The following is a 25134-nucleotide window of genomic DNA, read 5'->3' on the forward strand; positions in this document are numbered from 1 at the left end:
ACATACAAAGAAATCTGGTATTACACAGAAGATTGTAAATACCAGCAACTTGCTGGAGGAGCTTCACAGCAGTTTCTGGCAGCACATACCAAGCACATAGCTGTGTAAGTTAGTGTTCTTTACTGTGATTTCATCATCATCCTTACCATCATCACCATCGCTATGCTTGGTCAGACGCAGTGCTCGCGAGGACAAAGGCACATACTACCTGTCTTCCTCTTTACTCCTAAATAGAGTGAATCCCCAGCATCCTGCACCATTCCTGATATATGCTTGCTGCTCAAGACACATCTGAAGGTTTCACAAATAATGGAAAATTAGTGGGAGGCCATCCCTAGCCTTTGAGATCAACATCCAAATTCTGTTCTGACGATTTCCGACAGAGTGCTGTGCATAATTCTGAGAAAGTGTCAGGAGGAGCTCGGTCCTGTCAGGACAGCTCTGGGACTTTGCTCTTCCTGAAGGAACCAAAAGGAAAGAAGATGTTGCTGGAAAAGTTTTCCTGCAGCTGCACAGGAGGCTAAGCGGATGAATTACATAGCGCCTGCAGAGAAGTATGGCCGTAAATGCTATATGAGCACCGGACACCATTGATATTACTATTTTAAAGAATTGAGCATCCCATTACTTCTTATGTGGTAACCTTAGCACAGCAGAATATTCTAATTGTTCCTCCTAAAATGCCCTCTCATAAGTCTAATCATTGATTGGGGTACCAGTGGAGCATTGATAATATTCTGGATGCAGGTCACACAGGCAGATTTGGTGTAGGCAGCATTTTCTTAGACTTTCATCGGGTCTTCCCTGAATGGTTGTGACAGCCTCCTTAACAGTCCACTGGCCTTAGGTGGTCCTACTCGGGCAATTCCTAACTATACTGGCCCATGTTCCTAATTATATTGACCTTTCTAAACTGTGACCTAATCATGTCACTTTTCTACATTAAAACAGTCCACGATTTCTTTTGGCCCAAGAAATACTCAAATTCACATCTTGAATTGGGCTATCTACCCTCCCCTCTGAAGGTCCTACTATGATCCAAACACCACAGAGGACTGTGGAGTCTTTTCTTCCCATTTCTCTAGATGACTCTCTGACCTTTGTTTCCCTGGTAAACTCCTGAGCCTCTTTCAAGCATCACTTCCACCTTAAAACCTTCCCCTCACGCCCATCACAGAAGCCGAATTAATTGCTTTCTTCTCTACATGGCGATAGCACTGAACAATTCTCTTGTATTGACCAGGACTGTAAGTTTTGGAAGTTCAGCTTAACTGACGTAAGCCATAAACTGGAATTTATTCACTCAGGTCACCAAACTGCCCAGGGGCGGGGCCATAGAACGTCTGAAACCAGGGCCTCAGACCGTATCAGGGATTCTCCCCCAATTCTTTCTTCATGACAGAAATTATAGATACTGACTTCTACAGATTTACATCCATACATACTTGGCACCAGAGGGGAAAAAAGCTCCTTCCCATTAATTCCAGTCATAAAATTTCAGAGAAAGCATTGGCTGACTTGGTCCACATGAGCTTCCCTATGGCTCTCTCCGTGAAGGGACGACTGGGCAATATGATTCACCCAGACTGAGTCAAGGTACTGACCTGGGAGTAGGGCACTATTAGCAACCCCCATTGGACCCCTTATTGGCTTTATCGTGGGAAAGAAACAGTGCTCCAAAATAAGGAGGTGCAATCTAAGAAGGGATTCCAGCCAGGCAGAAAAAACAGGCATCAACCAGACAGGCTTTCAAAGTCTGTAACTAAACTAGCAGTACTCACATAGTGTTAAAATTATGCATTCGAGTGAGCCTTTCTCACTAGAGTCCAAGCTCCAGGAGTTCAAGTGCCCCTCAGAGCCTGTCGCCAACACCCAGCAGGATATCTGATACCAAGTGGGAGCTCAGCTAATGTTTGTTTGTTGTTGAATTGACAAAATGGATAGCTCTCCAATATTCTGTAAATATAACATCAAGTGAACACGATTACAGAGTCCCAAAGAGTTTTGAAGTTAGTTAAATGGATGTTTATAGAACCTCTATAGTTTAACGGTCATTGAGGGATTCAGCACTTAACTAAAACACCAGAACCTTTGAAGTACAACCAATATTTATTGAGTTCATTCTATTAGCATTTTTATAAAAGCCATTTAATTCTTACTAAAATCCCATGAGTTACAGGAATCACCCCTGTTTTACAGATTAAGAAGATGAAGTTAAGAGATCTTGGTTCCCTGTGTTCTCAGATAATAGGCTGTAGCAAAGGAATAGAAACTCAAACCTCTGATTCCAAGTCTATTGCTGTGTTCTTAAGCAGATTATTTAACCTCTCTGAGTAAAATAGGGAAAATGACACTTATTTCTAAAGATTGTTGTAATGAAAAAAAAACAAAAAACATAAAATGCCAAGTGCAAAGCCTGATCCAGATTAGGGGATCAGTACATAACAGTTGCTGTGTTTATCAGAGATGTTCCTAAGACGTCTGACTCCAACATCTCTGAGGCCAGTTCTCTTCCTTGTCCCACATTCTAGGCACTCATCCTGCATTTTCCTGCTCTTTAGTGCTGCCCGCTCTGTCTCCAGTAGCTTCTGTTTCCTGGGACTGACCATTGAACAGGTCATAGGCTCCTGGGCTCCCCCTTCCTTACTGAGGCCAAGCACCCAGGCTCCCTTTGCTGCCTCAAGCAACTTACCTCTAGTTCATGAAAGAGAAATACCAGGATATGTAAGGATGTGTGGATCCTAAACCTTGTTCTGACATCAATTAGCTGTGTGACATTTGCACCGCTGTTCTCTCAAGTGTGAAATGAGGGTGTTGGAGCGGAGAAATTTCTGTATTAAATTTTATTATGCAAAGGAAATTTCAGTAAAAATATTTTCATTGCAGAGTCAAGCAATACTATTACTCGGTTTCAAAAAAAAAAGTTTTAAATATTTCTCTATCCACCAAATAAATCCATGTTGGCCTTGCCTAAGTTTATCCATTTCTATTACTTGTAAGTCTTCCTTCTTGCTGTACCCAGCAAGGATTACATGTCTGTAGCATACATTCAGTATTTTCTCCTGAATATAGGTTCCAGGAAAAGCTGAAGCAAAGAGGACAGAGAAGAAATAGCATGATGACATTTCTTTAGGCTCACTGCCTAGACTCACTTGGCCTGCTGCCTTATTCTCATTAGTCCCACTGACTGAATCTGATTAGCCTACCCTGATTTATTTTTGGCAACCTGGGAGCACATGGGCCAATACTTATTTTCATGGCTGATACAATCATGCCCAAAGCTGTCATTAGATTTTGGAAGATTAGTTTCTTTCCCTGGAAGATTGCACTGTCTGTGAAGCATCATGACCCATTAGATATATGTTTCTTAAACACTTTACAAAATTGAGTCTATTTATCCCTCTTTTCATTACCTCAAAAACTTTGTTATTGGCTACTACAACGTAGAGCAGGGGTCCTGGGTAGCTCAGTTGGTTACGTTTCTGACTCTTGATTTTGGCTCAGATCAAGATCTCGCGATTATGAGATAAGATGGCACCCCGAGTTGGGTTCCGCACTGGGCGTGGAGCCTGCTTAGAATTCTCTCTCTCCCTCTCTGTCTCTGCCCTTCTGATGCTCGTGCCCCCCCCCCACTGCTATCTCTCTCTGTCTCTCAAAAATAAATAAATAAAACATAGAGCAAAAAACTCTTGTCATTATGAACCTGATGTTTGTAAACGTAACCGTTTTCTGAGTTGGTGAACCAGTATTTATAACCAATAATTAATAAAAGCCAGAGTTCAGTGTTACTGGATATTCAATGCTTGGTTTAGCGTCACAGTTCCGTCTGGATCACTGGCAATATGAATGGGTCCCATTTTCTATATGTTTATTATGTTTACCAAAAGAACACGATTTTAGAAATCTGCCCATGTGTCTGAGGATGAGAGACAATATGGATAAAAGTACATTTTAAACATCAGTCCGTACTGACTGTTCTATATTAGAGAGACCTGCCTATGACTGACCGGATCACAAAGCACCTAGCATATGCCAGGCAGTGGTCCTAGAACTCCAGATGCAGCTAGCAATGAGACACAGCCCCTGGCCCTAGAGGATTTGGGGTCTAGTATGGTTATAATATCATAAACACAATTAAATCTACTAAATGTTAACATAGAATTAAACTTCTGTCAATGGCCAGATATTCCTTACAAATACTAGGACCTGTAAACACTAGATTTCTAAAAAATCCAAATAATAAGAAAAAACACTTTTAGGTACACTTTAACCTCGTTTAGGGAGCTGATATATGTATTGTATGCATGATTTGGCTACTGACAATGTGTGAGGTACCATTAGGTTAATTCTCAGAGGCAAATGTCCACGTATAATTAATGCGATCAGCAATGCTTTCATTCATTTAACAGAGACTTACCAGTTGTGTATGTGTGTCAGACTCAGGAAAAGAAATCAAGAGGAGAAGATAAATAAATATGTGGAACAACAATGGAACTCAATTTTGGTACTCGTGTGATAAGTGCTTAAGAGCCCAAACTAGATGTGTGGCCTGGGGCAAGTGACTTCATCCTTCTGAGCCTCAGTTTCCTTAACTACAAACTGAGATTGAAAAGTAATACCTATGTCATGAGGTCGTTTTGAATATTAAATGAGATGATCACGTTTATAGACTACATAGCTTCATATCTGGGTCCATGTAAGTCCTAAACAAGTATTAGCAGTTTTTGTGTCCCACTTTCACAGAAGAGAAATCTGAGGTTCAGAGCAGTGAAATAACTTCCTTGGACCCCACAGACCCAGAAGATAAATTAAAAACAAGGCAGCAGTGGGGCTCCAGGATAGCTCAGTCGGTTAAGCATCCAACTCTTTTTTTTTTTTAATTTTTTTTTAATGTTTATTTTTGAGACAGAGAGAGACAGAGCATGAACGGGGGAGGGGCAGAGAGAGAGGGAGACACAGAATCGGAAGCAGGCTCCAGGCTCTGAGCCATCAGCCCAGAGCCCGACGCGGGGCTCGAACTCACGGACCGTGAGATCGTGACCTGAGCTGAAGTTGGACGCTCAACCGACTGAGCCACCCAGGGGCCCCAAACATCCAACTCTTGATCTCAGCTCGGGTCATGATCTCACAGTTCCTGGGATGGAGCCCCACATTGGGCTCTGCAATGACAGCACGGAGCCCACGTGGGATTCTCTCTCTCCCTCTCTGTCTCTGCCTTTCCCCCATTTGTGCACGCGCGTGTGTGCACATGCATGTGCTCTCTCTCAAAATAAATAAACTTAAAAAAATAAAACAATTAAAAAATAAAAATGGAGCAGCACTGATATAAAGTATATGAGTCTTGTTTGATATCAGAGAGCAGAAGGACTGAATCTGCTTGTGCAGTACGGGAAAGAATCAGGAAGGAATATTTAAACCAAGTACACAATGACTTTTCAAATGCTGTCCATAAACATTTATCTAGAGACTTGGAGCAGTTTTCATTCCCCTAACTGCTGCCGTTCCCACAGATCCCAGTGATCCTCAGTCTGGTTCCTTCTTCAAAGAGCATTTTAGCTTTTCTTATTAAAGATTGGCTAACCTTTAATGAGGAGGATTATCACAGGATTCTCAGTCCTGACTTTATTTTCAGAACTGACAGGTGAAAAGTGAGAGAGGAAATAACTGCCTTACAACATGCTTTTAGAATTTCCCTGGGACTACCACGGCATTACTCCTTCCAATGTAAAATAGAGTGCTTCAAACCATATAGTTTCTCCAGAATAGCTGAAACCAAGGACTTCTCTGGAAGTTCAGTGCCAAGATGATTTTCATTCATTCATTCTTTACTCATTTCCACGATTTTTTAGTTGTGTTTATTACACGACACAATCCATGAACTGGAAAGCAGCTTTTCAATGGAGAAGAATCAAAAGCGAAAGCCTGAGAAGATCATTAGTCATAAGAGGGTTAAATCTCTCTCTTCCTGCTTTTCCCTGAACGCTAAAATACCTGTGTGATGCTTATCACAAATACTAGTTTTGGAAAAATGATCTCAGCATAATTTTATTGCCAATAATCTCAATTTGACCTTCATGTCCTTTTTTTTTCTCTTCTCTCAAACAGAATGCCACAACATTCCGCGTAACTGTTCAAGATGATAATAGCATCGTTGTCTCTTTAGAAGCTTCAGATGTCACGAGTCCATCATCTATGTATGTCGTGAAGATAACGGGGGAATCAAAAAATTACTTCTTCGAATTTGAGGAATTCAACGGCACTTTGCCTCCTCCTGTTACCTTTAAGGCTAATTATCATGGCCTTTATTACATAATCACTCTGGTAGTGGTAAATGGAAATGTGGTTACCAAGCCATCCAGATCAATCACTGTGTTAACAAGTAAGCATCATTTGTAATATCATCCTCTTGTGTTTCTTTTTGGGGTATATTTTCTTGGGGCTCTCACTGAAAGGAAGGCAGCCCAGAATGGCAAGATCAATCGCCTTGAAGTCAGGTGAGGTAAATTCAAAGTTCTGCTTTATATTAAGAGTACAGCTGCTTGCCAGCATTTGATAATGTTTAACTGTTCCCTTTTATTTTTAAAAACTCTGCTTTAAACTCAGTGAAATAGTATGCTTTGAGACGGAATGACAATTTTAGATTCATGATTGGGCCATGTAGTTTTTTGCTATATAACTTAACAGTATGATCATAACTAAACTATTTCTTTCCAGAACACATATTCTCATATTAAGTTTTGAGACAATGAATTTATACTCGTATTTCACCTGCTCAAAATTAATTATACATTTTTAGCTGAGAGAGAGAGAGAGAGAAAAGATATCATTATTTATCAGTTTCTATTCTTGACCTCGCCCTCAAAATAGCCTTGGCTTCCACTGCCCAAGAAAAACACCAAGAAAAACAAATCATTGGCATTTCAACCTTCAGTAGCCCATGTCTTAAAGTAAAGAAGTGATGCTGATATTAGGAATTTTTAGGAGTGATTTTAACTATATGTGATTTTCACTTTACTCTCTGGAACTTTAATATCTAATCTCAAAGTAAGATACAGCTCTACTGAATATGTTGAGGTATATGTTGAAAGAAAAACTGTTATCTATGAGATGGTAGAATTTATCACTACAGCAATTTAATGGCTCAGTGGAGTTCTTTTTGCTTATTGTTCTTTAGTGCAGATTTTCCAGTGGCTGCGATTTTTTAAATGTCAGCTACATGCAATCATTTTCGCCACAATTAAGGAAAAGAACATCGTGATATTTTTCTCTTGGGATGAAAGGAAAGAGAAACATCAGGAAGCAAGAACTCAGAATCAAGCTAGGAGACATATTTTTAATATGTCTGTCAAAAATTAATTAAAGTTTCCCTTGGCAGAGTCTCAGAATCAATATTGAATCCTAAAAATTAGGAATGGAATGGCACACACCCAAGACCTTCAAGGTTTATAGATATAATGAACAAATCTACGACCTACTAGAATTAAAGGAAGAACTTGCCTGTTCTTTAAAATACTGTTTTAAACAAGCTGCAGAAAAAAGGTGAATTGAGAGTTAATAGGTATGGCAACAGATCTAAGTATACAATGGCTATAGTACAATTTCTTGAAATCAGAAGTCCTGCATTATTCATCTTCACAATCTCATAAGCACCTAGCACGAATTTTATACTTAATACGTGAACAATAAATATTAGTTCAATTTAGTTGAGCAAGTAACGGGAGAAAGAGCAGAGGAAAAAAAAGACTAAGACAAAGCAAAATAAAAGTGTTGCTGACCTAACATTCATGAACATGCATTCAGCCACTCAAGATCAGACAAAGCTCTAGCAGTCAGCCCTTGAGCTAACGGTTCGTAAAGACATTTGATAAGTAAGTAAATGATAAGTAGGTACATGGTAAGAGATTTCTATAATATCTCATTGATATTTTAGCATGTGCAATGAGTTCTATTCAAAATATATCTTTATTTTCCTTTGTGATTCCTTTTCCGACATGTGGGCTTGGAAGTGTGTTGAATATTCAAAAGTTTGACATTTTTCAGAAACGTTTTTATTAATCTCTAGGTAAATGCTGTTGTGATCAAAAGGCATACTCTATATGATTTCAATTACTTGAAAATTGTTTCAGTTCATTTTATGGTCGCAAATATGGTCTATCTTGGGATGTATTCTGTACCCACTTGTTGGGTGAAGTTTTGATACATCTCAGGTCAAGTTGGTTGCTCAAGCCTTCTCTACCCATACTACTTTTCTGTCTACTTGTTCTAATAATGATGGATAGTGGTGTGTGAAAGTCTCCAATTATATCTGTGGATTTGTCTGTTTCTCCTTGCACTTCTTTTAGTTTATGCTCTGCATAATTTGAACTCTGCATGAAGTTTGACTTTATATCTTTAAACTTTTAAGATTACCATGTCTTCGTTTTTTATAATCAGGTATCATTTGACATATAAAGTTACATTAGTTTCAAGTGTATGACGTAATGATTTGATATTTGCATATACTGCAAGATCATCACAGCAAGTCCAGTTACTATTGTCACCATTGAGTCTCAAATTTTGTTTCTTGCAATAGAACTTTTAAGATTCACTCTCTTGACAACTTTCAAACATGCAGTACAATATTATTGACTATAGTCACTACATTATACATTACATCCCATAACTTATTTATTCTATAACTGGAAGTTTGTACCTTTTGATCCCCTTCACAAATTTTGCCCACCCCACCATCATTCTGTTCTCTGCATCTGTGAGTTTTGCCTTGTTTTGTTTGTTTTTTAGATTTTCATATACACGGGATTCTGCAGTATCTGTCTTCCTCCGTCTAACTTATTTCACTTCGCAGAAATGAAGGTGGTGGAAATATTCTATATCTGCATTGTCCAGTACAGTAGCCACTAATTTTGAATTTTATTTAATTTCGATTCATTCTGAGTCTGATTAAAATAGCCACAGGTGGCTAATAACTATTCTTTTGGACAGAGCAGTTCTAAACTGTCATTGGAAACACACTCAGCCCTTATGAATTCATTAAGATCTTAGTTGCTGTCTTCTTTCCTGCTTTAATGGGGCCCTTCCTCTTCCTGCCATGCTCTGCTACAGGTGAGAAAGTCCCTCCTGTCTGCAGGGGGCTTGCCACTACTGAGTATTTAGTTCATTCGATCGCCTGGCAACCTCACTTCCCTGACAGGTTCAAGAAAAGTTATGATCTCATGGATTATTTTGCTTTTTCTTCTTGTTGGGGGTTGAGTGTGACATTGACTTGTAGCTTTCTACATCCTAAGTGGAAGAGGAAATTTGCATTGATTTCTAAAGAGCAAAAATTAATGATAGCTTCTTATCTCTCATCTTCTCATTTTTAAAGACTCAGTTACATCCCCCCAAATTTTAAAAGGGATAATAGGTTCAGAATATAAGAACTGGGAATTAAGGCACAAATATCTTTGTGACCCTAGACATGAGGTGACGTGAGGTGACATTTGGTTTCAGCTTCCTCCTTTAAAAAAAAGTGGGAATTAAAGTACATGATGACTAAGATTAGTTTTGAGCTCTAAAATTACCATTATTTGTCAGTTAATGATGTGTTTTTTGCCATCTTTATTTTTATAACAGGCAGTTCTTTTTAAAGTTTAGGAAACATGCATAGTATCTGCTCAAGGAGTTGACACATTGTTTTTGAGAATAAAAGGGTATATTTGTTGCAGTCATTTGTTGTGTGTTAGATGCTTGTCTTGATGAAATAAGCAATGACAAAGCAACTGGCCTTGGGGCAGTCCCTTGCTATTTGTCTATAGCTGTTCTGAGTCTGATGCTCTTGGAGAAAGCTGAGAAACATGGCAAAAAAAAAATCAGCACAAAGAAGTCAGTTGGCCATTTCAAAGGAATTTTACAACCCTTAGGCTCTGACATCTGATTAATATTTAATTGATTGAGAACCTTCAGTATATTGTCTGCGCTTTAGAGAGAAGTTGCTTCTCAATAGATAAATACATGAAAACAATTGCTTAGAAATTGGGGAAATGTTATTTATATCCCCCTGTCTCATGGGTTAGTAAAATCTGAGAGAGAGTAGTTGTAAACATTGCCAAACACTTTAGAGACACTCTTCAAATATCATATTTATAATATATTCTACAAATATAAACATATATCCATACATTATACAAATATAATGTATTATAAATAAAAATAATGCATGAGTTTTTATTTTATTTATTGTGCACATTCTGTATGTCACGTCTTATGTTCTAGAAAAATAAAGATAAATAAATACCCACACTGAAAGATGGTATACTATGGTGTAAAAAACAGACAAACCATTACAAAAATATAAATGCTGTAAGAGATTTATGTGAGAGAGACTGCCCAGCTCTCCTAAGAAACATTGGGAAGGCACCTTAGAAGAAAAATGTATTGAAAATTTAAGGAAAATTTGCTAAATGAGTAAAGAATGTAAAACATTACAACAGAGTCAAAGGGAAGCATATTTGCAAAGAGTGGAGGCTTGCATAGCATGACCCACTTGTAAATTACAAGGAGTTATGATGGCAAGCATCCATGGTTCCAGAAAATGATAGGAAAAGAGGCTAGAAAACTTGAGAAGAAACTTGACTACCTTACAAAGGAGTGTAGACTTCCTGTAAGAGATGAGGAATGGTGACAGATACAAAGACATGACATAGTAATATCTCATTGGGGAAAGCTCCTTATTATACCAGAGTGGCAAGTCATAGAATCCTGAATCGTGCGTTGGAATGGGCAAATTGTCAAGCAGGTAATTTGAGTAGTGGTTCAAAGTATGAACTTTAAAGCAAGTAAAGAAATCTAGAAACCATATGTGTAGCATTAGATAGGTTGTTATTTTCTTGAAATCTTAGTTTCTAAGTCTGTAATCTGTCCCAGTGGTTGGGGTTTCTGTAGAGACTTAGATAATAATTATTTTGGGGTTTTTTTTGTTGTTGCAGTTATTCAACTCTGTTGTTGCAGCACAAAAGGAGCCATAGGCAGTATGGAAGCAACCAAGCATGGTTGTGTTCCAGCAAAACTTTATTTAAGGACACCAAAATTTTAATTTCATATAATTTTGATGTGTCATGAAAAACTATTCTTCTGTTAATTTTTTCAACTATTTAAAAATGTAAAGGCCATTCCTACCTCACAAGTCACATAAAGACAAGTGGCAGGCCAGATTTGTCTTGGGGGCCGTACGTTTGCTGATTTGGGAGAGGGTGCTGTAAAACAACGTCAATATTTTGTAATGAGAGAAGTGTTAAAATAAACTCCTTAACAAAATGTGTAGCACTTAATATAAGATCAATAAATACAAACAATACCAATGTAATTAAATAGAAAATTACTCAAGGGGTTGGAAGCAAAAGAGAGTCAACACAGAGTAGGCAGGGCAGAGGCAGTGAGGTAGAAGTAACTGGTTTAAGGCAGAGATTCTGACAAAAGTGAGAGCACCAGGTAGCCTGCAGGCTTAAAGATTTTGAGGAGAAACAAGTAGAAAAAATTAAGGTGAGATTTGAGGCAGGGAGAATAATTTGGAAAGCTGTTGAAATATTCTGGGAAAGAAACGGTGAAGACTTGAACTAAGCTTATGGGTGTGATGGGAGCCATGACTCTTGGACCACAGGAGGCTGCTGCCGCCAGCTCATGTCAGTAGCCTGCTTGAATAGAGCTGAGATGTCAGGTTAGGTTCCAAATCACCATCTAAATGTTTATTTTTGAGGCAGGGGGGAGGGACAGAGAGAGAGGGAAACAGAGGATCAGAGCCCGACACGGGGCTCAAACTGATGAACCATGAGATCACGACTTGAGCCAAAGCCAGACACTTAACCAACTGAGCCGCCCAGGTGTCCCTCCAGATCACCATCTAAACATAAGTTAGGAACTCTGGCCTGGGACCTGGGAACAGTCTTTTGTTTTTTCTCCATCAGAAGTGAGGGTCTAGTCACAGGTTTCTTTCCCTCAAGAGAAATGTGTTAGAACAGGTAGATTCTTAGATTGATCACATCAAAAGCAAGGATACTGGTCACTGACCCAACAGCTCTTTTAGTTTTAATCCATCAAAACAGAGCAATCTCAGAAAGAAGCACCTCTCAGCACTTAGCAGTTACCCATAAGCACAGGGCTAATTCCATTTTCTTGAAAATAGTATTCGCCCCACATTTGTTTTGTTTCTTCATCATCTATCTAAGCTAGTCACCTACAGAACCTTAAGAAACTTTTTATTCATGATTGTCATGAATGATTCAAAGGTAATTAAGGAACACAAAACAGTCTTCAATTTAAACATCAGATTTTATTATGGGGACACCTAATGAGAAAAAAATAATCATATTAAATGTCATTAAAATTTTTTTGATTAAAAGAAAAAATGGGCATTTAATGTTAGGATTTCTAGCAAAAATAATGCAGTAAATACATGCTTGTGATGCACTCTTTACTCCTACCACAAAACAAAAAGAAAACCGTAAGTACATTGGTAGCCTCAAAAATAAGTTAGTTGTCTCTAAGAATAACACAACAGAAACTCCAAGCAAGGAGGTGCACTGAAGCCCTGGGGCCTCTGTGCTCTATATTTGAAAGAAGACAGCCCTGATCTTGGGCCCCAGTAGAATATGGATTGAAATTCTTCATACTAGATGGGCACTGAGCTAGGCTTTCTGCTTGGAGCAGAGATGCTTTCTGCCTGTGATACAATTATAGATGGAGGCCTTGAGATGCAAGGAACACACACAGTCAGTTTTACTATCAAGGACCAAGCTAGTTACCCTCTAATTTGGGATGAATTTGTGATAGCCACTCTATCTCCCGCAATATCAAGAAGTTCAGGTAACATCGTATGCCCTGTTTCTAGACTAGGGGATGTGGTGAGCTGAAAGAAAGCTATGGCTAAACTGCCTCAACAGCAGGAAACAAGAAATGGGACAAAAAGAAAACAAAAAATTAGCCTAGGGCCTGCATTTCAAAACACACAAAGAAATGTCTGCTAAAAAAGATCAAAACAACAACTCTAACATTGCAAATTATATTTTATATAGCAATCTGACAACAAATGTACAGTATGCGATGATGTTCAAAGAAATAAATATAAGAATTGCATCAATTTAAAGGGATTAAAAAATTATGAAGCAAAGATTGGCAGAAATTAAGCAAAAACATCAAAAAAGCATAAAATAAATGTTTTAGAAATTAAAAATACACTTATTTAATTTAATATTTAATTGGTTAGATGAGACAAAATTATCTGAATGCATCAAATTTAAATTTAATTGAAAAACTTCAGTAGACGGGATAAATTCTATACTGATAACAGTTAAATAGCTAGTAAACTGAAAGATAATACTGTGTGATTGCTTTATAATTATCATTGCCTTACAATTCTCAGGTAGGAAGATGGGAGAGGATCTAAGAGGTTAACAGTTCAAGAAAAAGAGAATGGAGGAAATGATGGGCACAATATTTCAAGAGTTGATTATGAAAACTTCCAAGACTTGAAGAGTGACATCAATCTGTAGATGGACAAAGCATTCCAAATACCTGGTAGCGTAATTCAAAAATAAGACAACACCTAAATATGTGATGGTGAAACCGCAGATTACCAAGAATAAATAAAAAGCTTAGAACCTACCAAAGGAAAACCAGTATCATATCTACAAAGGAAAAATGACAGAAGTTTTCTCTTGCACCGTAATTGATTAAAGAAACAATGGAGCAATAGCTTCAAAGTAGTGAGAGGAAATCTTCTAATTTTATGCCCAGCTAAACTACATCAAGAATGAAGATAAGGAACTTGTCCAGAATACAAAGTCTAGGAGAATTTAACACTTAGACTCTAACTTATATAACTATTAAGTGATGTGTTTTAACAAGGAAGATAAATCTAGAAGGAAGGCACAGGACACACACACAAGAAAACAAACCAAAAAAAAAAAAAAACCTGTGGGAATGTGGAATACAACAAAAGTTGTATTACAAATTAGCAGAAGAATATGGAAAAAGAATCCATGAAACAGGCAAAAGAACCAATTTTACAAAAAGAAAGGCTGAATGACTAACATTAGAAAAGATAATTAACCTCTTTCATGAATTAAAAGAAACAAACTTTCACATGGCAAATTTCATGTGGCAAAAATTAAAAAGGCTGATATGAGCAAGTGCTGGATAAGAATATGGAAAAAGAGGGACTATCATACACTGCTTATTGAAATGCAAATTGACAGAAAGTTAGAACACATTTTTACAATAGCTCATACAATTGAAGATGTGCATACCATACTATCCAGGATTTCCAGCTTCCAGAAACATGTCCCAAGATTATTGCAGCATTATTTGCAAAAGTGAATGACTGAAAGCAATCTATCTAACAAAATAACAGATAAACAGTATAGTGTGTATAATTCTGAAGTGAACACTAAAATAAACTTCCTAGAAATACTCGAATCAAGGTGGACAAATCTCAAAAGCAGTGATAAGTAATAGAAGTAAGCTTCACAATGCTTCATATAATATGAGACCGTTAACATACTTTAAAACACGTAAAATAACATTTCACATGGATGTCGTACACATATAAATATAAAAATAAAAACACATCAGAAGATAACCACGAGATTCAGAGTAATAATTGACTTCTGGCCATTGTGGGAAGGCAAATAGGATCTGAGTAAGTTATATGAGGGAGTTACAAATATATTTTGTAATGCTGAACTTCTGGAACAATAAAAAGATTGAGGACAAAAAAGTTATAAACAAGCAAAAGTAATAAATGATACACATATTCTAACAATTCTATATCTTTATCTAGTCCAGCCTGGTCCCCAAGGCAAGAAATGGAAATGTAAAGAGGAAAGAATATTGAATTAGATCAGAATTTAACCTTGCCATCACTGAAAAACACATAATAACAGCTCTGGTTTATAGCACACCCCTTAACTGCAAAAAAGAAAAAGAATGAGGGAAGGAACTGGAGAGACAGTAAAACATTTTTAGAGAATGCATTTGAGTGCTATTGAAAATAGTAATTCTTGGATTGAATTTGCCTCTGTAATGCCTGGGCTTGCAGTTTAGAATTTATAGCTGACCTGGGTCACTTAGGTTGAAGCTCAGAGAACTATAAGAAGCGAACATGCAAATAGGCATTTTTAAAATTCGTTTAGTTGAGGGGCGCCTGGGTGGCGCAGTCGGTTAAGCGTCCGACTTCAGCCAGGTCACGATCTTGCGGTCCGTGAGTTCGAGCCCCGCGTCGGGCTCTGGGCTGATGGCTCAGAGCCTGGAGCCTGTTTCCGATTCTGTGTCTCCCTCTCTCTCTGCCCCTCCCCCGTTCATGCTCTGTCTCTCTCTGTCCCAAAAATAAATAAACGTTGAAAAAAAAAATTAAAAAAAAAAATTCGTTTAGTTGAAATTTAAGTAACTTGCAGCAGAAAAAAAAAAAAAATATCACAAAATAAAATACCCATGCTGTAATCCTCATTTATCTCTTGAATTTCAAAGTTGGGCTGTGGCTTTGATGTGCATACTCCATGCCACAGGGAATGAAAGATTGGGTGGGCCTCTCACTTTTCCATAGACAGAACCCTGGTGAGGGTGGGAAACAGGACTCCAGGCCTGGAAGAGTCCGTGCTCAGTGGCTGCTTTTTGTTGTTAGCTTTCATTTTGGTTCTCTTAGATCCAGAGGCAGTAGGTGGATTTGGTAGACTCCCTGGGTTAGTAAAGGGACTGGGTTGAAAGAAAGACCTTCAAATAGTTCAAAACTTCTTTGGGATTAATCAAAGAGCAATACTCAAGAGTCTTCAGGGGTTGGTTGGTGGGTTTGCTAACATGACAAAGTGAATTCACTCTGTAATTGTTACCTTTAAGCAGGAAGACTCAGGACACATCAAAGATAAAATAGAAACATTTTAACCAGAGAACATAGCATGTAGTCTACAGGGACATGATCACAATATATACCCTAATCTGAAGGCCCTTCCTGACTTTTTGATAGTTTGGCTTGGTTTTTTAAGAAAATTCCAGGAAAAATCAAAGCTTTAACATGTTGCTTCAATCCTTCCTGGATCTCTTTAATCAAAAGCAAAAGCTAAAATAGATTATGATCCTGGAGGGCAAAATGAAAAATATTTTTTTCATTGGTTGAGACAAAGTAGATTGAAACAAGGTAGGTACTTGATAATTGTGGAATAAGTTAAATTAAATTTTGATGTCCTATGGTATCAAAATTGAAAATTTAAAAGTGTAAAATTTAAAGTAAGGATATTGCTTCCCTTTGGACTATAGATGATTTCCAAAAATTGCTAATGATAACACTGTGAATCAAATTTATTTTTTTCTGTAATACAATAGTTGACTCCAAACTAAGGTATTTAAAAGATTTTCTCGAATAAAATGAATTCAAGTAAAACTTATCCAACAGCACCATAAGAGGGGTGCAGGAGTTCAATTATTTTACAAGATTTTTGCTGAAGAATGGGTTATGGAGGAGATGCACACATACATTAAATTGCAGTTTTAAAAAATGAGTATTTAAAAAGTTTGTAATGAATTAATAAGTCAAGCGAAATATAAATGAACATTTTTTCAAACTTCTGCAGGAAGAGGAGTTTGATAAACACCATAAATTATGATTCTCACAACCTAGGATGGTTTGCATTTAATATAGAAAAATAAGTAGTAACTTCACACACAAAAATAAAAGATGACATAAACATTTATCCTTGGTCAGGGCCAAATGTATTTTCTGCTGCAGGTCTGTTTTTAATATCAAGTTTTCTTGGCTTGGAAAAAAGAAAAATGAACTAGGAATTTGAAGACATCGGCTCTGCCACATACTTAAGTTGCTTTTAACAAATAATTTAAAGTCTCTGAATCATCATCATTATTTTTATCGGTTGAATGGCAGTATTTACATTTGCTCATCTTAGATCTCAGGGTTGTTGCAAAGGCAAGTGGTAAAATGAATATGAAAGTTCTTTGAAAGGCACAAAACACCTTATAAATGTATTCTGTTAGTTGCTGCTAAGTAGACCAGTCAGCTCATAAGTATGCAGCAGTTTAATGCTCATGGATAATAAAAGTATATAAGGTTTTGATAGGCATAATTTTTGGTACTTGCAAGTACTGATAATGATTTTTGTCCCTTTTCCTCCACTTCCCCTTTCTCCATGTACTTCCCTTCTGCAGAACCCCTACCTGTAACCAGTGTTTCAATATATGACTATAAACCTTCTCCTGAAACAGGAGTCCTGTTTGAAATTCATTATCCAGAAAAATATAATGTTTTCACAAGAGTAAACATAAGCTACTGGGAAGGTAAAGACTTCCGAACAATGCTATATAAAGGTAAGAGGCAAAAGGAAGAGTGATGAATGGTAATGATTCCTTTTTACATGATGTTTGCCAAAAGGTCTTCTCTCTTGCTCTAAAGAGGTCTCAGGATTCACTATCTGACCATGAAAGAACCATTACAAAGAAGTATTAATCAATGAAAATCTTGTTGTCATGAATCTTAGAACATCTGGTTTGCTAGAGCCACGTGCAATGCATAAGCATAAGAAATACTCAAATTATTACCACTTTATATGTGCAGCATGTCTGGTACAAGAAATAAATTCAAACTTAAGCTTAGAAACACGTCACCCTACCACTTCCTTCAGGTGTGTTAGAAGGGCATTTCTAGAACTAAGAAGCTAGAAAGTCACCTTCCACCAAGTTTGACTTGGAAGTGGTCCAAGACTATTCTCAAAGGCAAATGATAATGCTTTTTTGTACCCTTGGATGTATTTTTTATCTGTATGACCAGCTAAATGATTTCATGCATTAAAATACAAAAGTTGGTTTCATTGTTTGTACTGTCTTGATGGGAAAGGAGAAAGACAATCCTATGGGAATCAATCTCAAAAAAACCTGCTCAACTTCTCTGAGTAGACTCTTAGAGGAGGATAGAGAAGGAAGGGTGGAAGGGGAGCATTCAGCTCCATTGGGAGTGAATTGGGAAGGAAAGGAACCTAGAACTCTCAGGATACGACATGTAACATTTCTCTGTTGGCTGGTTGTAACTGGAAACGTGTATTAGGGAGGTGGAAAATGGGTCCCAAACTACACAGGGCATGATATCTAGAAAAGTGTCCTTTTGACTTGTTGCTTTTACAAACTCGTTTCTTCCATGGATATTTTTATAAGACATTGTTTAAAACACATGCATCGATTTTATAGTTTTTGAAACTTTAAAAAATGAAATAAATATAATCATGAACTCCACAAATTAATCACATTTTTTATTTTCCATGAGAACAGATTATCTGCAAAATAATAAACGGGACCTTATTTGCTTAGTGATTGCCTGCAAATCCAAGTTCATGAATGACTGAGATGCGGTCTGTGGAATTTTTGTTGAGTTTAAAGCCAGCAGTTTTAAAATAAGTTAATTAATATGCTCTCTTTTTTAAGTTAATTAATTGTTAAAGTATTTTTGGCTTTTAGTTCAATAAGTGATATTTTTAGTTTCTTTGCCATGTTTCTTCTGATTTGGATTGGAATCTTAAATTTATTATTTTCCGAATGTTTTCCAAATGAAATCCAAATTTGTATTTTCTTCTGTTTTTGATCAAGTGCTATCTGCCAACTCGCAGATAAACCATTCTACTTTAAGAATGGGCCAGTTTTTACAAGTGAGCCTAGTGAAAACACGTCCTATAAAATTATTTTTTCCTAAGTCATAAAGTGGCAAACTATCTTTGATTTTTATCATAAAGTAAATGGCTAGCATAAACCTAATCTTGATAATTTCTATATACTATTTTCTCCATTTAATGCACCAAATGTCCCTGCAATAAAAATTTAATTCCAATTGTATCCAATTCTTGTGGAAAAAGCTTTTCAGGATTTTGGACCGAAAGATCCGAATTTTCACCTCTAACCTTATGCCAAGTTTGTATTACTGACCATGCCAGAAGTTGAAGGGGATATTATTTTATGGCAATTTAATTATGATTGTTTAGAACTTCCTAAACAGACGTGGCATTGAGGAGACCAGAATTGTAATATAATTGATTTTTTTTTCTTCTCAGATTTCTTTAAGGGAAAAACAGTATTTAATCACTGGCTGCCAGGAATATGTTATAGTAATATCACTTTTCAGCTGGTATCTGAGGCAACTTTTAATAAAAGTACTCTTGTGGAGTACAGTGGTGTTAGTCATGAACCCAAACAACATAGAACTGGTAAGTCTTCTGAAGAATCAAATTTAGTGAAAAAAAAAATTAAGTTATATGTTTGTTGCATATAAATATTCTATCATTCTAAGAAAAATTCTGTTCCAGAGCTAAGAAATGAGATACATATATATTTGTAATAGTATTAAACAAATTCTCTATCAGTGTAAGAGGAGCTGAGTAAAATATCCAAAAAAAAAATCTAAAATATATCAATGTAATCATAGACTTACAATCTTGGTTTGGAAAATAGTACATGATACGACTAAAAGTTACAATTAAGTGACTTAACATGACCAAGTAGACATCTATTATTCTATAACCTGGTAAAATGCTCATATGGCAGATAAACAGATAAGAGATGTTCTAGTACAGAATATCAGATTATTCAAGGAAAATATTGGGATTCATATGTATCTAAAACTTGGAGTGTTTAATTTTAGTAGCATCACTAATACGAAGCACGGTTATGGGATGGTTGGATGGATGGATGGACATAAATACACACATACTCAATGCCTATCACCAATGCCAATATAGTTGACATTACCTGTGCCTAATGACATTACCTTTGCCTAAATTACTCATTACGAATGTTGGAGATGCCTTTCATATGAACGTTGGGAATGGACTGTAATAGATCACCCCTGAGGCCCTGCCAGTCTGAATTCTAAGATGCTATGATTTTCATTAATTAGACCAAGACAAAGAAATTATTTCAGCGAAATAAGTTATTCACCTCAATACACTTACAAATAAGAGTCTATTTGTATTTTTAATTATTCAGTTACAATACACTTACAAATAAATCACTTACAAATAAGAATCTATTTGTATTTTTAATTATTCAGTTCAACTAAGGAAGCATTACCAATTGAGTGACTTCTACCTGGAAGTTGCTCTGTGAGAGATGTAGACCAAATCTGGTGAGATAGGTTCCCTGTCCTCAAAAAATGGTAGAGATACAATACAAATGGCAATCATACATGGCAGAAGGTGATAAATGTCATAAGAGGTGCAAAGTTATATAACTGCACAGAGGAGGGAAAGATGAATTTTTATTAGAAATTCATGGACAAAGTGATATTTAAGCTGCTCTTTGAAGAATAGGTAGAAACTGTTGCAGGTAGAGACCATATGGTGTGCCTTCACAATTTTCTCCCTCTAGAAAAGTATACTTCCATAATTCACAAATTGATTTGGGGCTCATATGTTTCATTCTAGAGAGGTAAGGTGTGAAGCCTTATTTCTAACATGTGTGTTACTGTTTCTAGAGACATGTATTTACCTTTTCTAAGCGCAGCTGTGTCACAGGGAGCATTTTTATCTTGATAGCTAAAGTACACTATAGCTGCTTGTTGGTAAGAAAGATCCAGTGGCGAGACTCAATTGCTTTAAAAGGAGATTTTGATAAGCCGAAGAATATTTACAAAGCTCTGCTTTGGGCATGGTGAAATTACCTGTTGGACAAGCATACTATCACTCGTTACTGTATTTGAAATATGAGTGGTGATACACCAATGTGAATACATCGTGCGCAAAATCTTAAATAAATGTGTACTCAACACCACAGTAGTTCTCGATGTAGATTATCTTTATATAGTAGTAGTAAAACGAACCTCTGTTTTGTAGATCCGCTTGCATATTTGACTCACGAATAACTATTTGCTGTCATAGAATTAAAAATCACTCGAGAATGAACATTGTCTCCCTTACAGCCCCGTACCCACCTCGAAATATCTCAGTTCGCATTGTAAACTTGAACAAGAACAATTGGGAAGAGCAGAGTGGCAGTTTCCCAGAGGAATCCTTCATGAGATCACAAGATACAATGGGAAAAGACAGACTCTTCCGTTTTACAGACGAAACCCCAGAAATGCCCTCTGGCAACATTTCTTCTGGTTGGCCTGATTTTAACAGCAGTGACTACGAAACTACATCCCAGCCGTACTGGTGGGGCAGCGCATCGACAGCTCCTGAAAGCGAAGATGACTTTGTCAGCGTACTTCCCGTGGAGTATGAACATAACAGTACACTCGGTGACACTGAGAAATCAACATCAGGCTCCTTCTCATTTTTTCCTGTACAAATGATTTTGAATTGGTTACCACCCAAACCACCCACTGCCTTTGATGGGTTCCATATCCACATAGAAAGAGAAGGTAACGTAATTGGAAATCAGTGAAAATAGCAAACGATGTGCAAAGGAAAGGAAATTGAAATGTTTTCAAACTAAATTTAGAAGAAAAGACTGCTGGTAGACAGTTAAGATTTCAAGATAAATGGTAAGGAAGGGAAGAGTCTAATTGAGTAGCAATGTGGACTGAGATTAGAAAACAAAACTGAACAGGTAGGATCAGCATCCAAGGTTCGGGAAGCGTATAAATTGCAAGTTTTGACAACAGGACACGTTTCACTGCCCAACATGTCACATACCCCCGGCCGCTGAGGGAAACCTTACGTTTGGAAAGATTTTGATTAAAGTTGTAACCATCACAATTACAAAATATCCTGGAGAGATGTTCTGTTTTCCAGGACACAATTTGTGGAAGCATGCAGCAAAACAGTCTTCCTGACAAGATGGCTGCTTTCCCAAAGGGGTCAGACCTGTGTACTGCCTATCTAGGGACTCTTACTTGCCTTAGGGTGTGCGCCCCTCTGGAACCAGTACCACTCACGTTTTCCTGAAGAGGAGCCGGTAATAAAATAGAAAATGCACAGCAACTGATAGTCACACTACAGCTGCTGTATTGTGTCTCATGTTCATGTATCCAGCATCTCAGAGCCATTCTTTGTATTTTAGCCCTTACCATAAGAAAAACGGCCATGGCCTTCAGTAAACTTGGGTCATGAATCACATCCAAATTGTTTGGTAGATTTTTATAGTCATTTGCTGTTTGTTTTGTTTCTAAAATAACATTCTTTGTTTTATACTTTCCAGTCCAGTAGTTTGGGTGATAAAAGTTGTCAAGTTGGCAAAATTTGAAGTTCCAAATAATAGCTTTATTTCAGAGTAGGGCATTAGTATCATGGACTCTGATGTATTATATATTGTTTGCTCTTATTTTATTTAATAGAGGAAGATATCAAAAGCTGTGGATTCCTCTATGCTGGATTATAGCGCAATCAACCATACCCATATATTGTATAAAGTTGAAATCCTTTGTCATTTCCAATTATTCGAGTCAAAAGTCTTAACATTTGCCTGGAATTACTTGTATAAAGTAATCTGTCTTAGTCTGCCCTTAGTTTATTTGTCTCTTATTTTTCCGTTCCTTAATATATTCTATGGAAAATAGGATCCCTTAACTCAGAATTTTTTTTAAACGAGTATTTCTGTGCAGGTTCAGTCATGCTTTTATGTGACTGCAGTGTGTTCTGTTGAAGGCTATTGTAGTCACCAACGGGTGAGAACAACTTCAAATGCAGTAATAAGCAGCAGGAGATGAACTTTGAAGCAATGTAAAAATCATTTTTACTTTTAGAAGTTCTGGAAGAAAACAGATGAAGGAAGCATATTGCAAGTGTCAGAAAATCTGCCCAGAAGAATTATTTCTAACTAGAAAGAGTTCAGCTTATTTAAAGGCGTTTCTGGATATTTAATACTACCACCAAGAATTTATAAGATACTTTGTTGCCTGTTATTTTTTTATTCCTTATATCTAGATGAAAAAGTCAACTATTTTGATCTTTTCCTCACATTCTACTATTATTGTGTGCATATAATGTTGTTGGGAAACCGTACAGGAGAATCCCTAAGTTTTCTGGATCTCGATGCCATATTTTAGTTTGGTTATTTAAAAGTATTATGAAAACCAATTTGAGTACTTAGTCATCTTTTTTTTATAGCACCTTTGATCAAGATGTGTAATATAACGTGACAAAAGGAAAGAAACAATATTTTAAAAACTACTTTTTTTTATTAATTGACTTGTTTACATTCAAGGCCCTTTCAGATTCCAATTCATATATATTCTCTTTTTTACATATGATTCAGAAAACTTTACTGAATATTTGACAGTGGATGAAGAAGCACATGAATTTGTCGCAGAGCTGAAGGAGCCTGGGAAATATAAGTTATCTGTAACAACTTTTAGCTCCTCAGGACCTTGTGAAACTCGAAAAAGTCAGTCAGCAAAATCACTCAGTTTTTATATCAGTAAGTACCAAAGGGATTATGTTGTACTTACAGGGGGACTAGGACAATGGAACCGGGGAGATTAGTGATGCTCCAGCATCAATGATTCATCAAACCTCAGAGACCCTGAGAAATCTTCAAGGTCAGTGGAGGCCCAGATCCGTGAGATTTTGACAGCAGAGGAAATATATGTATGTTTAATAGTAGCAGACCTACTCAGAGGTTTAGCTTACAGATTTTTTTTTATTATTGTGATAATTGAACATTTATTAAGCTGACTTTCTACACTAGCCATCGCAAACTCTCCAAGGACATGGACGCACTGTTTAGGAAATATGACTTTTGTTGAAGGCCATATAGAAAATTGATATTTTTGGACTATGTGAAAGGTCTCACTAGAATGTTGAGCTTATACAATTCAAAGGACAAAGATTCATGGGTAGTGGGACCTAGGTGGTTGCCATAAATTTGGCATAAGAGGACAAAGCTAGAGCATCCTAGAACCCCCCGTGTCAAGTCTTAGGGTGGCTTCTACTGATTCCATGAGGGGCAAGAGTAAAGTAATTACTACCTCTAAAAGCTGCACAAACCGTGTGTGTCTGTAATGCTTTTAGCTAATCCGAATGTTCACTAGAGGTTTAGAGGTCAAAAATCAGTTCAAAGCAGTTAGATGTGTCTCCGAACAGAAGAAAGGAAAAACCAGGAGACAGTGGATAAAAAACGCTCGTCAAAAAGGATGGCCACCCTATACTTTATCACCCTCTCCAAAGGCAAAATACTACCTTTCATCAATCCTCAGAAAGTTGGGTGGGAGAATGAGAAAGGAGGCAGAGGGAAGAGATCAGCTTATTTCACAGCTGAAAAATGTTGCCAATGACCCATGTAGCATTTCTATTTAAGAAACCAAAAATGCCGTCCCTGATAAGAGGCCTAAAGATCCGTTAGATATACAGAAAGATTAGTCCTAATTGTTTGCACATCGATCTTTGACCTGAAGTCACTTGAGAATGAGCACAAAGTTTAGTATTCCATTTTTTCTGAACCTGACAATGTCTCATTAACCAAAAGGTTTCCTGGCCTGTCAGTAGAGGTCCACCGCAAGTGTGAAGAGCATCCAGGAACACTCCCGCAGCTATTCTAACCTCGCTCGGCTTTCCCTTCTCTGAATTGCTCCTGTGTTTCATAGTGCTCAGCACAAAATACAGAATTTATTTGTGTGCGATATTTCTCTCGATTTCTGTTATATGTGTACATCTCGCTTCTCATACCAAATTACAAAATCCTAGCCTGGGGTTATACTATTGATTTATTAATTCTGCTGTAACTTCAGCCAACAAGTAATTCACTGAACTACTTTCATGCGTCAGGCACTCTGCCCTAGAGTATCCAAATTGACTAGTGCTATTGAGAATGTGTCAGAATTGCTCCAAAATACAATTATTTCAAAGAGGTACCTATTAATATTCATCTAGAAAAATATAAGGCACTAAAATTTTTGTTTTTTCTCTGCCAATAAAAGAATAATATTTGTAGCACTTAGGATATTCTATTCTGCAGTAGTGGGTCATTCAGGTGTACTGTATATATATCTTTAGTTTAAAACAGGACACTATAGATATAAATACTATACTTACCTGAGTAAGCCCCTACACACAGTGTAGTCTCACACCAGCTAAATTCTATTCACAGACCATTTTCCTGATCCAAACTGGGTGGGAGTTAAGCTATGACATTAATATTTATTACATTTCATTCAGATTTATGTTTTTTTTTGTTGTTGCA

General features: G+C 37.0%; 1 protein-coding gene across 1 annotated transcript in view; it reads left to right on the plus strand.

Moving 5' to 3' along the window:
- The first annotated feature begins 1205 nt into the window (after positions 1-1205).
- PTPRO (protein tyrosine phosphatase receptor type O) overlaps positions 1206-25134 on the plus strand; it is a 107444-nt gene continuing 83515 nt past the window's right edge. The window contains exons 1-6 of the mRNA XM_047066330.1: positions 1206-1247; positions 6106-6379; positions 17185-17343; positions 19071-19223; positions 20933-21376; positions 23212-23373. Coding sequence (XP_046922286.1) covers positions 1206-1247; positions 6106-6379; positions 17185-17343; positions 19071-19223; positions 20933-21376; positions 23212-23373 — 1234 coding nt within the window. The remainder of the gene's footprint in view (positions 1248-6105; positions 6380-17184; positions 17344-19070; positions 19224-20932; positions 21377-23211; positions 23374-25134) is intronic.

The sequence above is a fragment of the Lynx rufus genome, unplaced genomic scaffold (assembly GCF_022079265.1).
Source record: "Lynx rufus isolate CCGP_SWC_20201006 ecotype Redwood Valley unplaced genomic scaffold, mLynRuf1.p SCAF_7, whole genome shotgun sequence".
NCBI classification, from domain to species: Eukaryota; Metazoa; Chordata; class Mammalia; order Carnivora; family Felidae; genus Lynx; species Lynx rufus.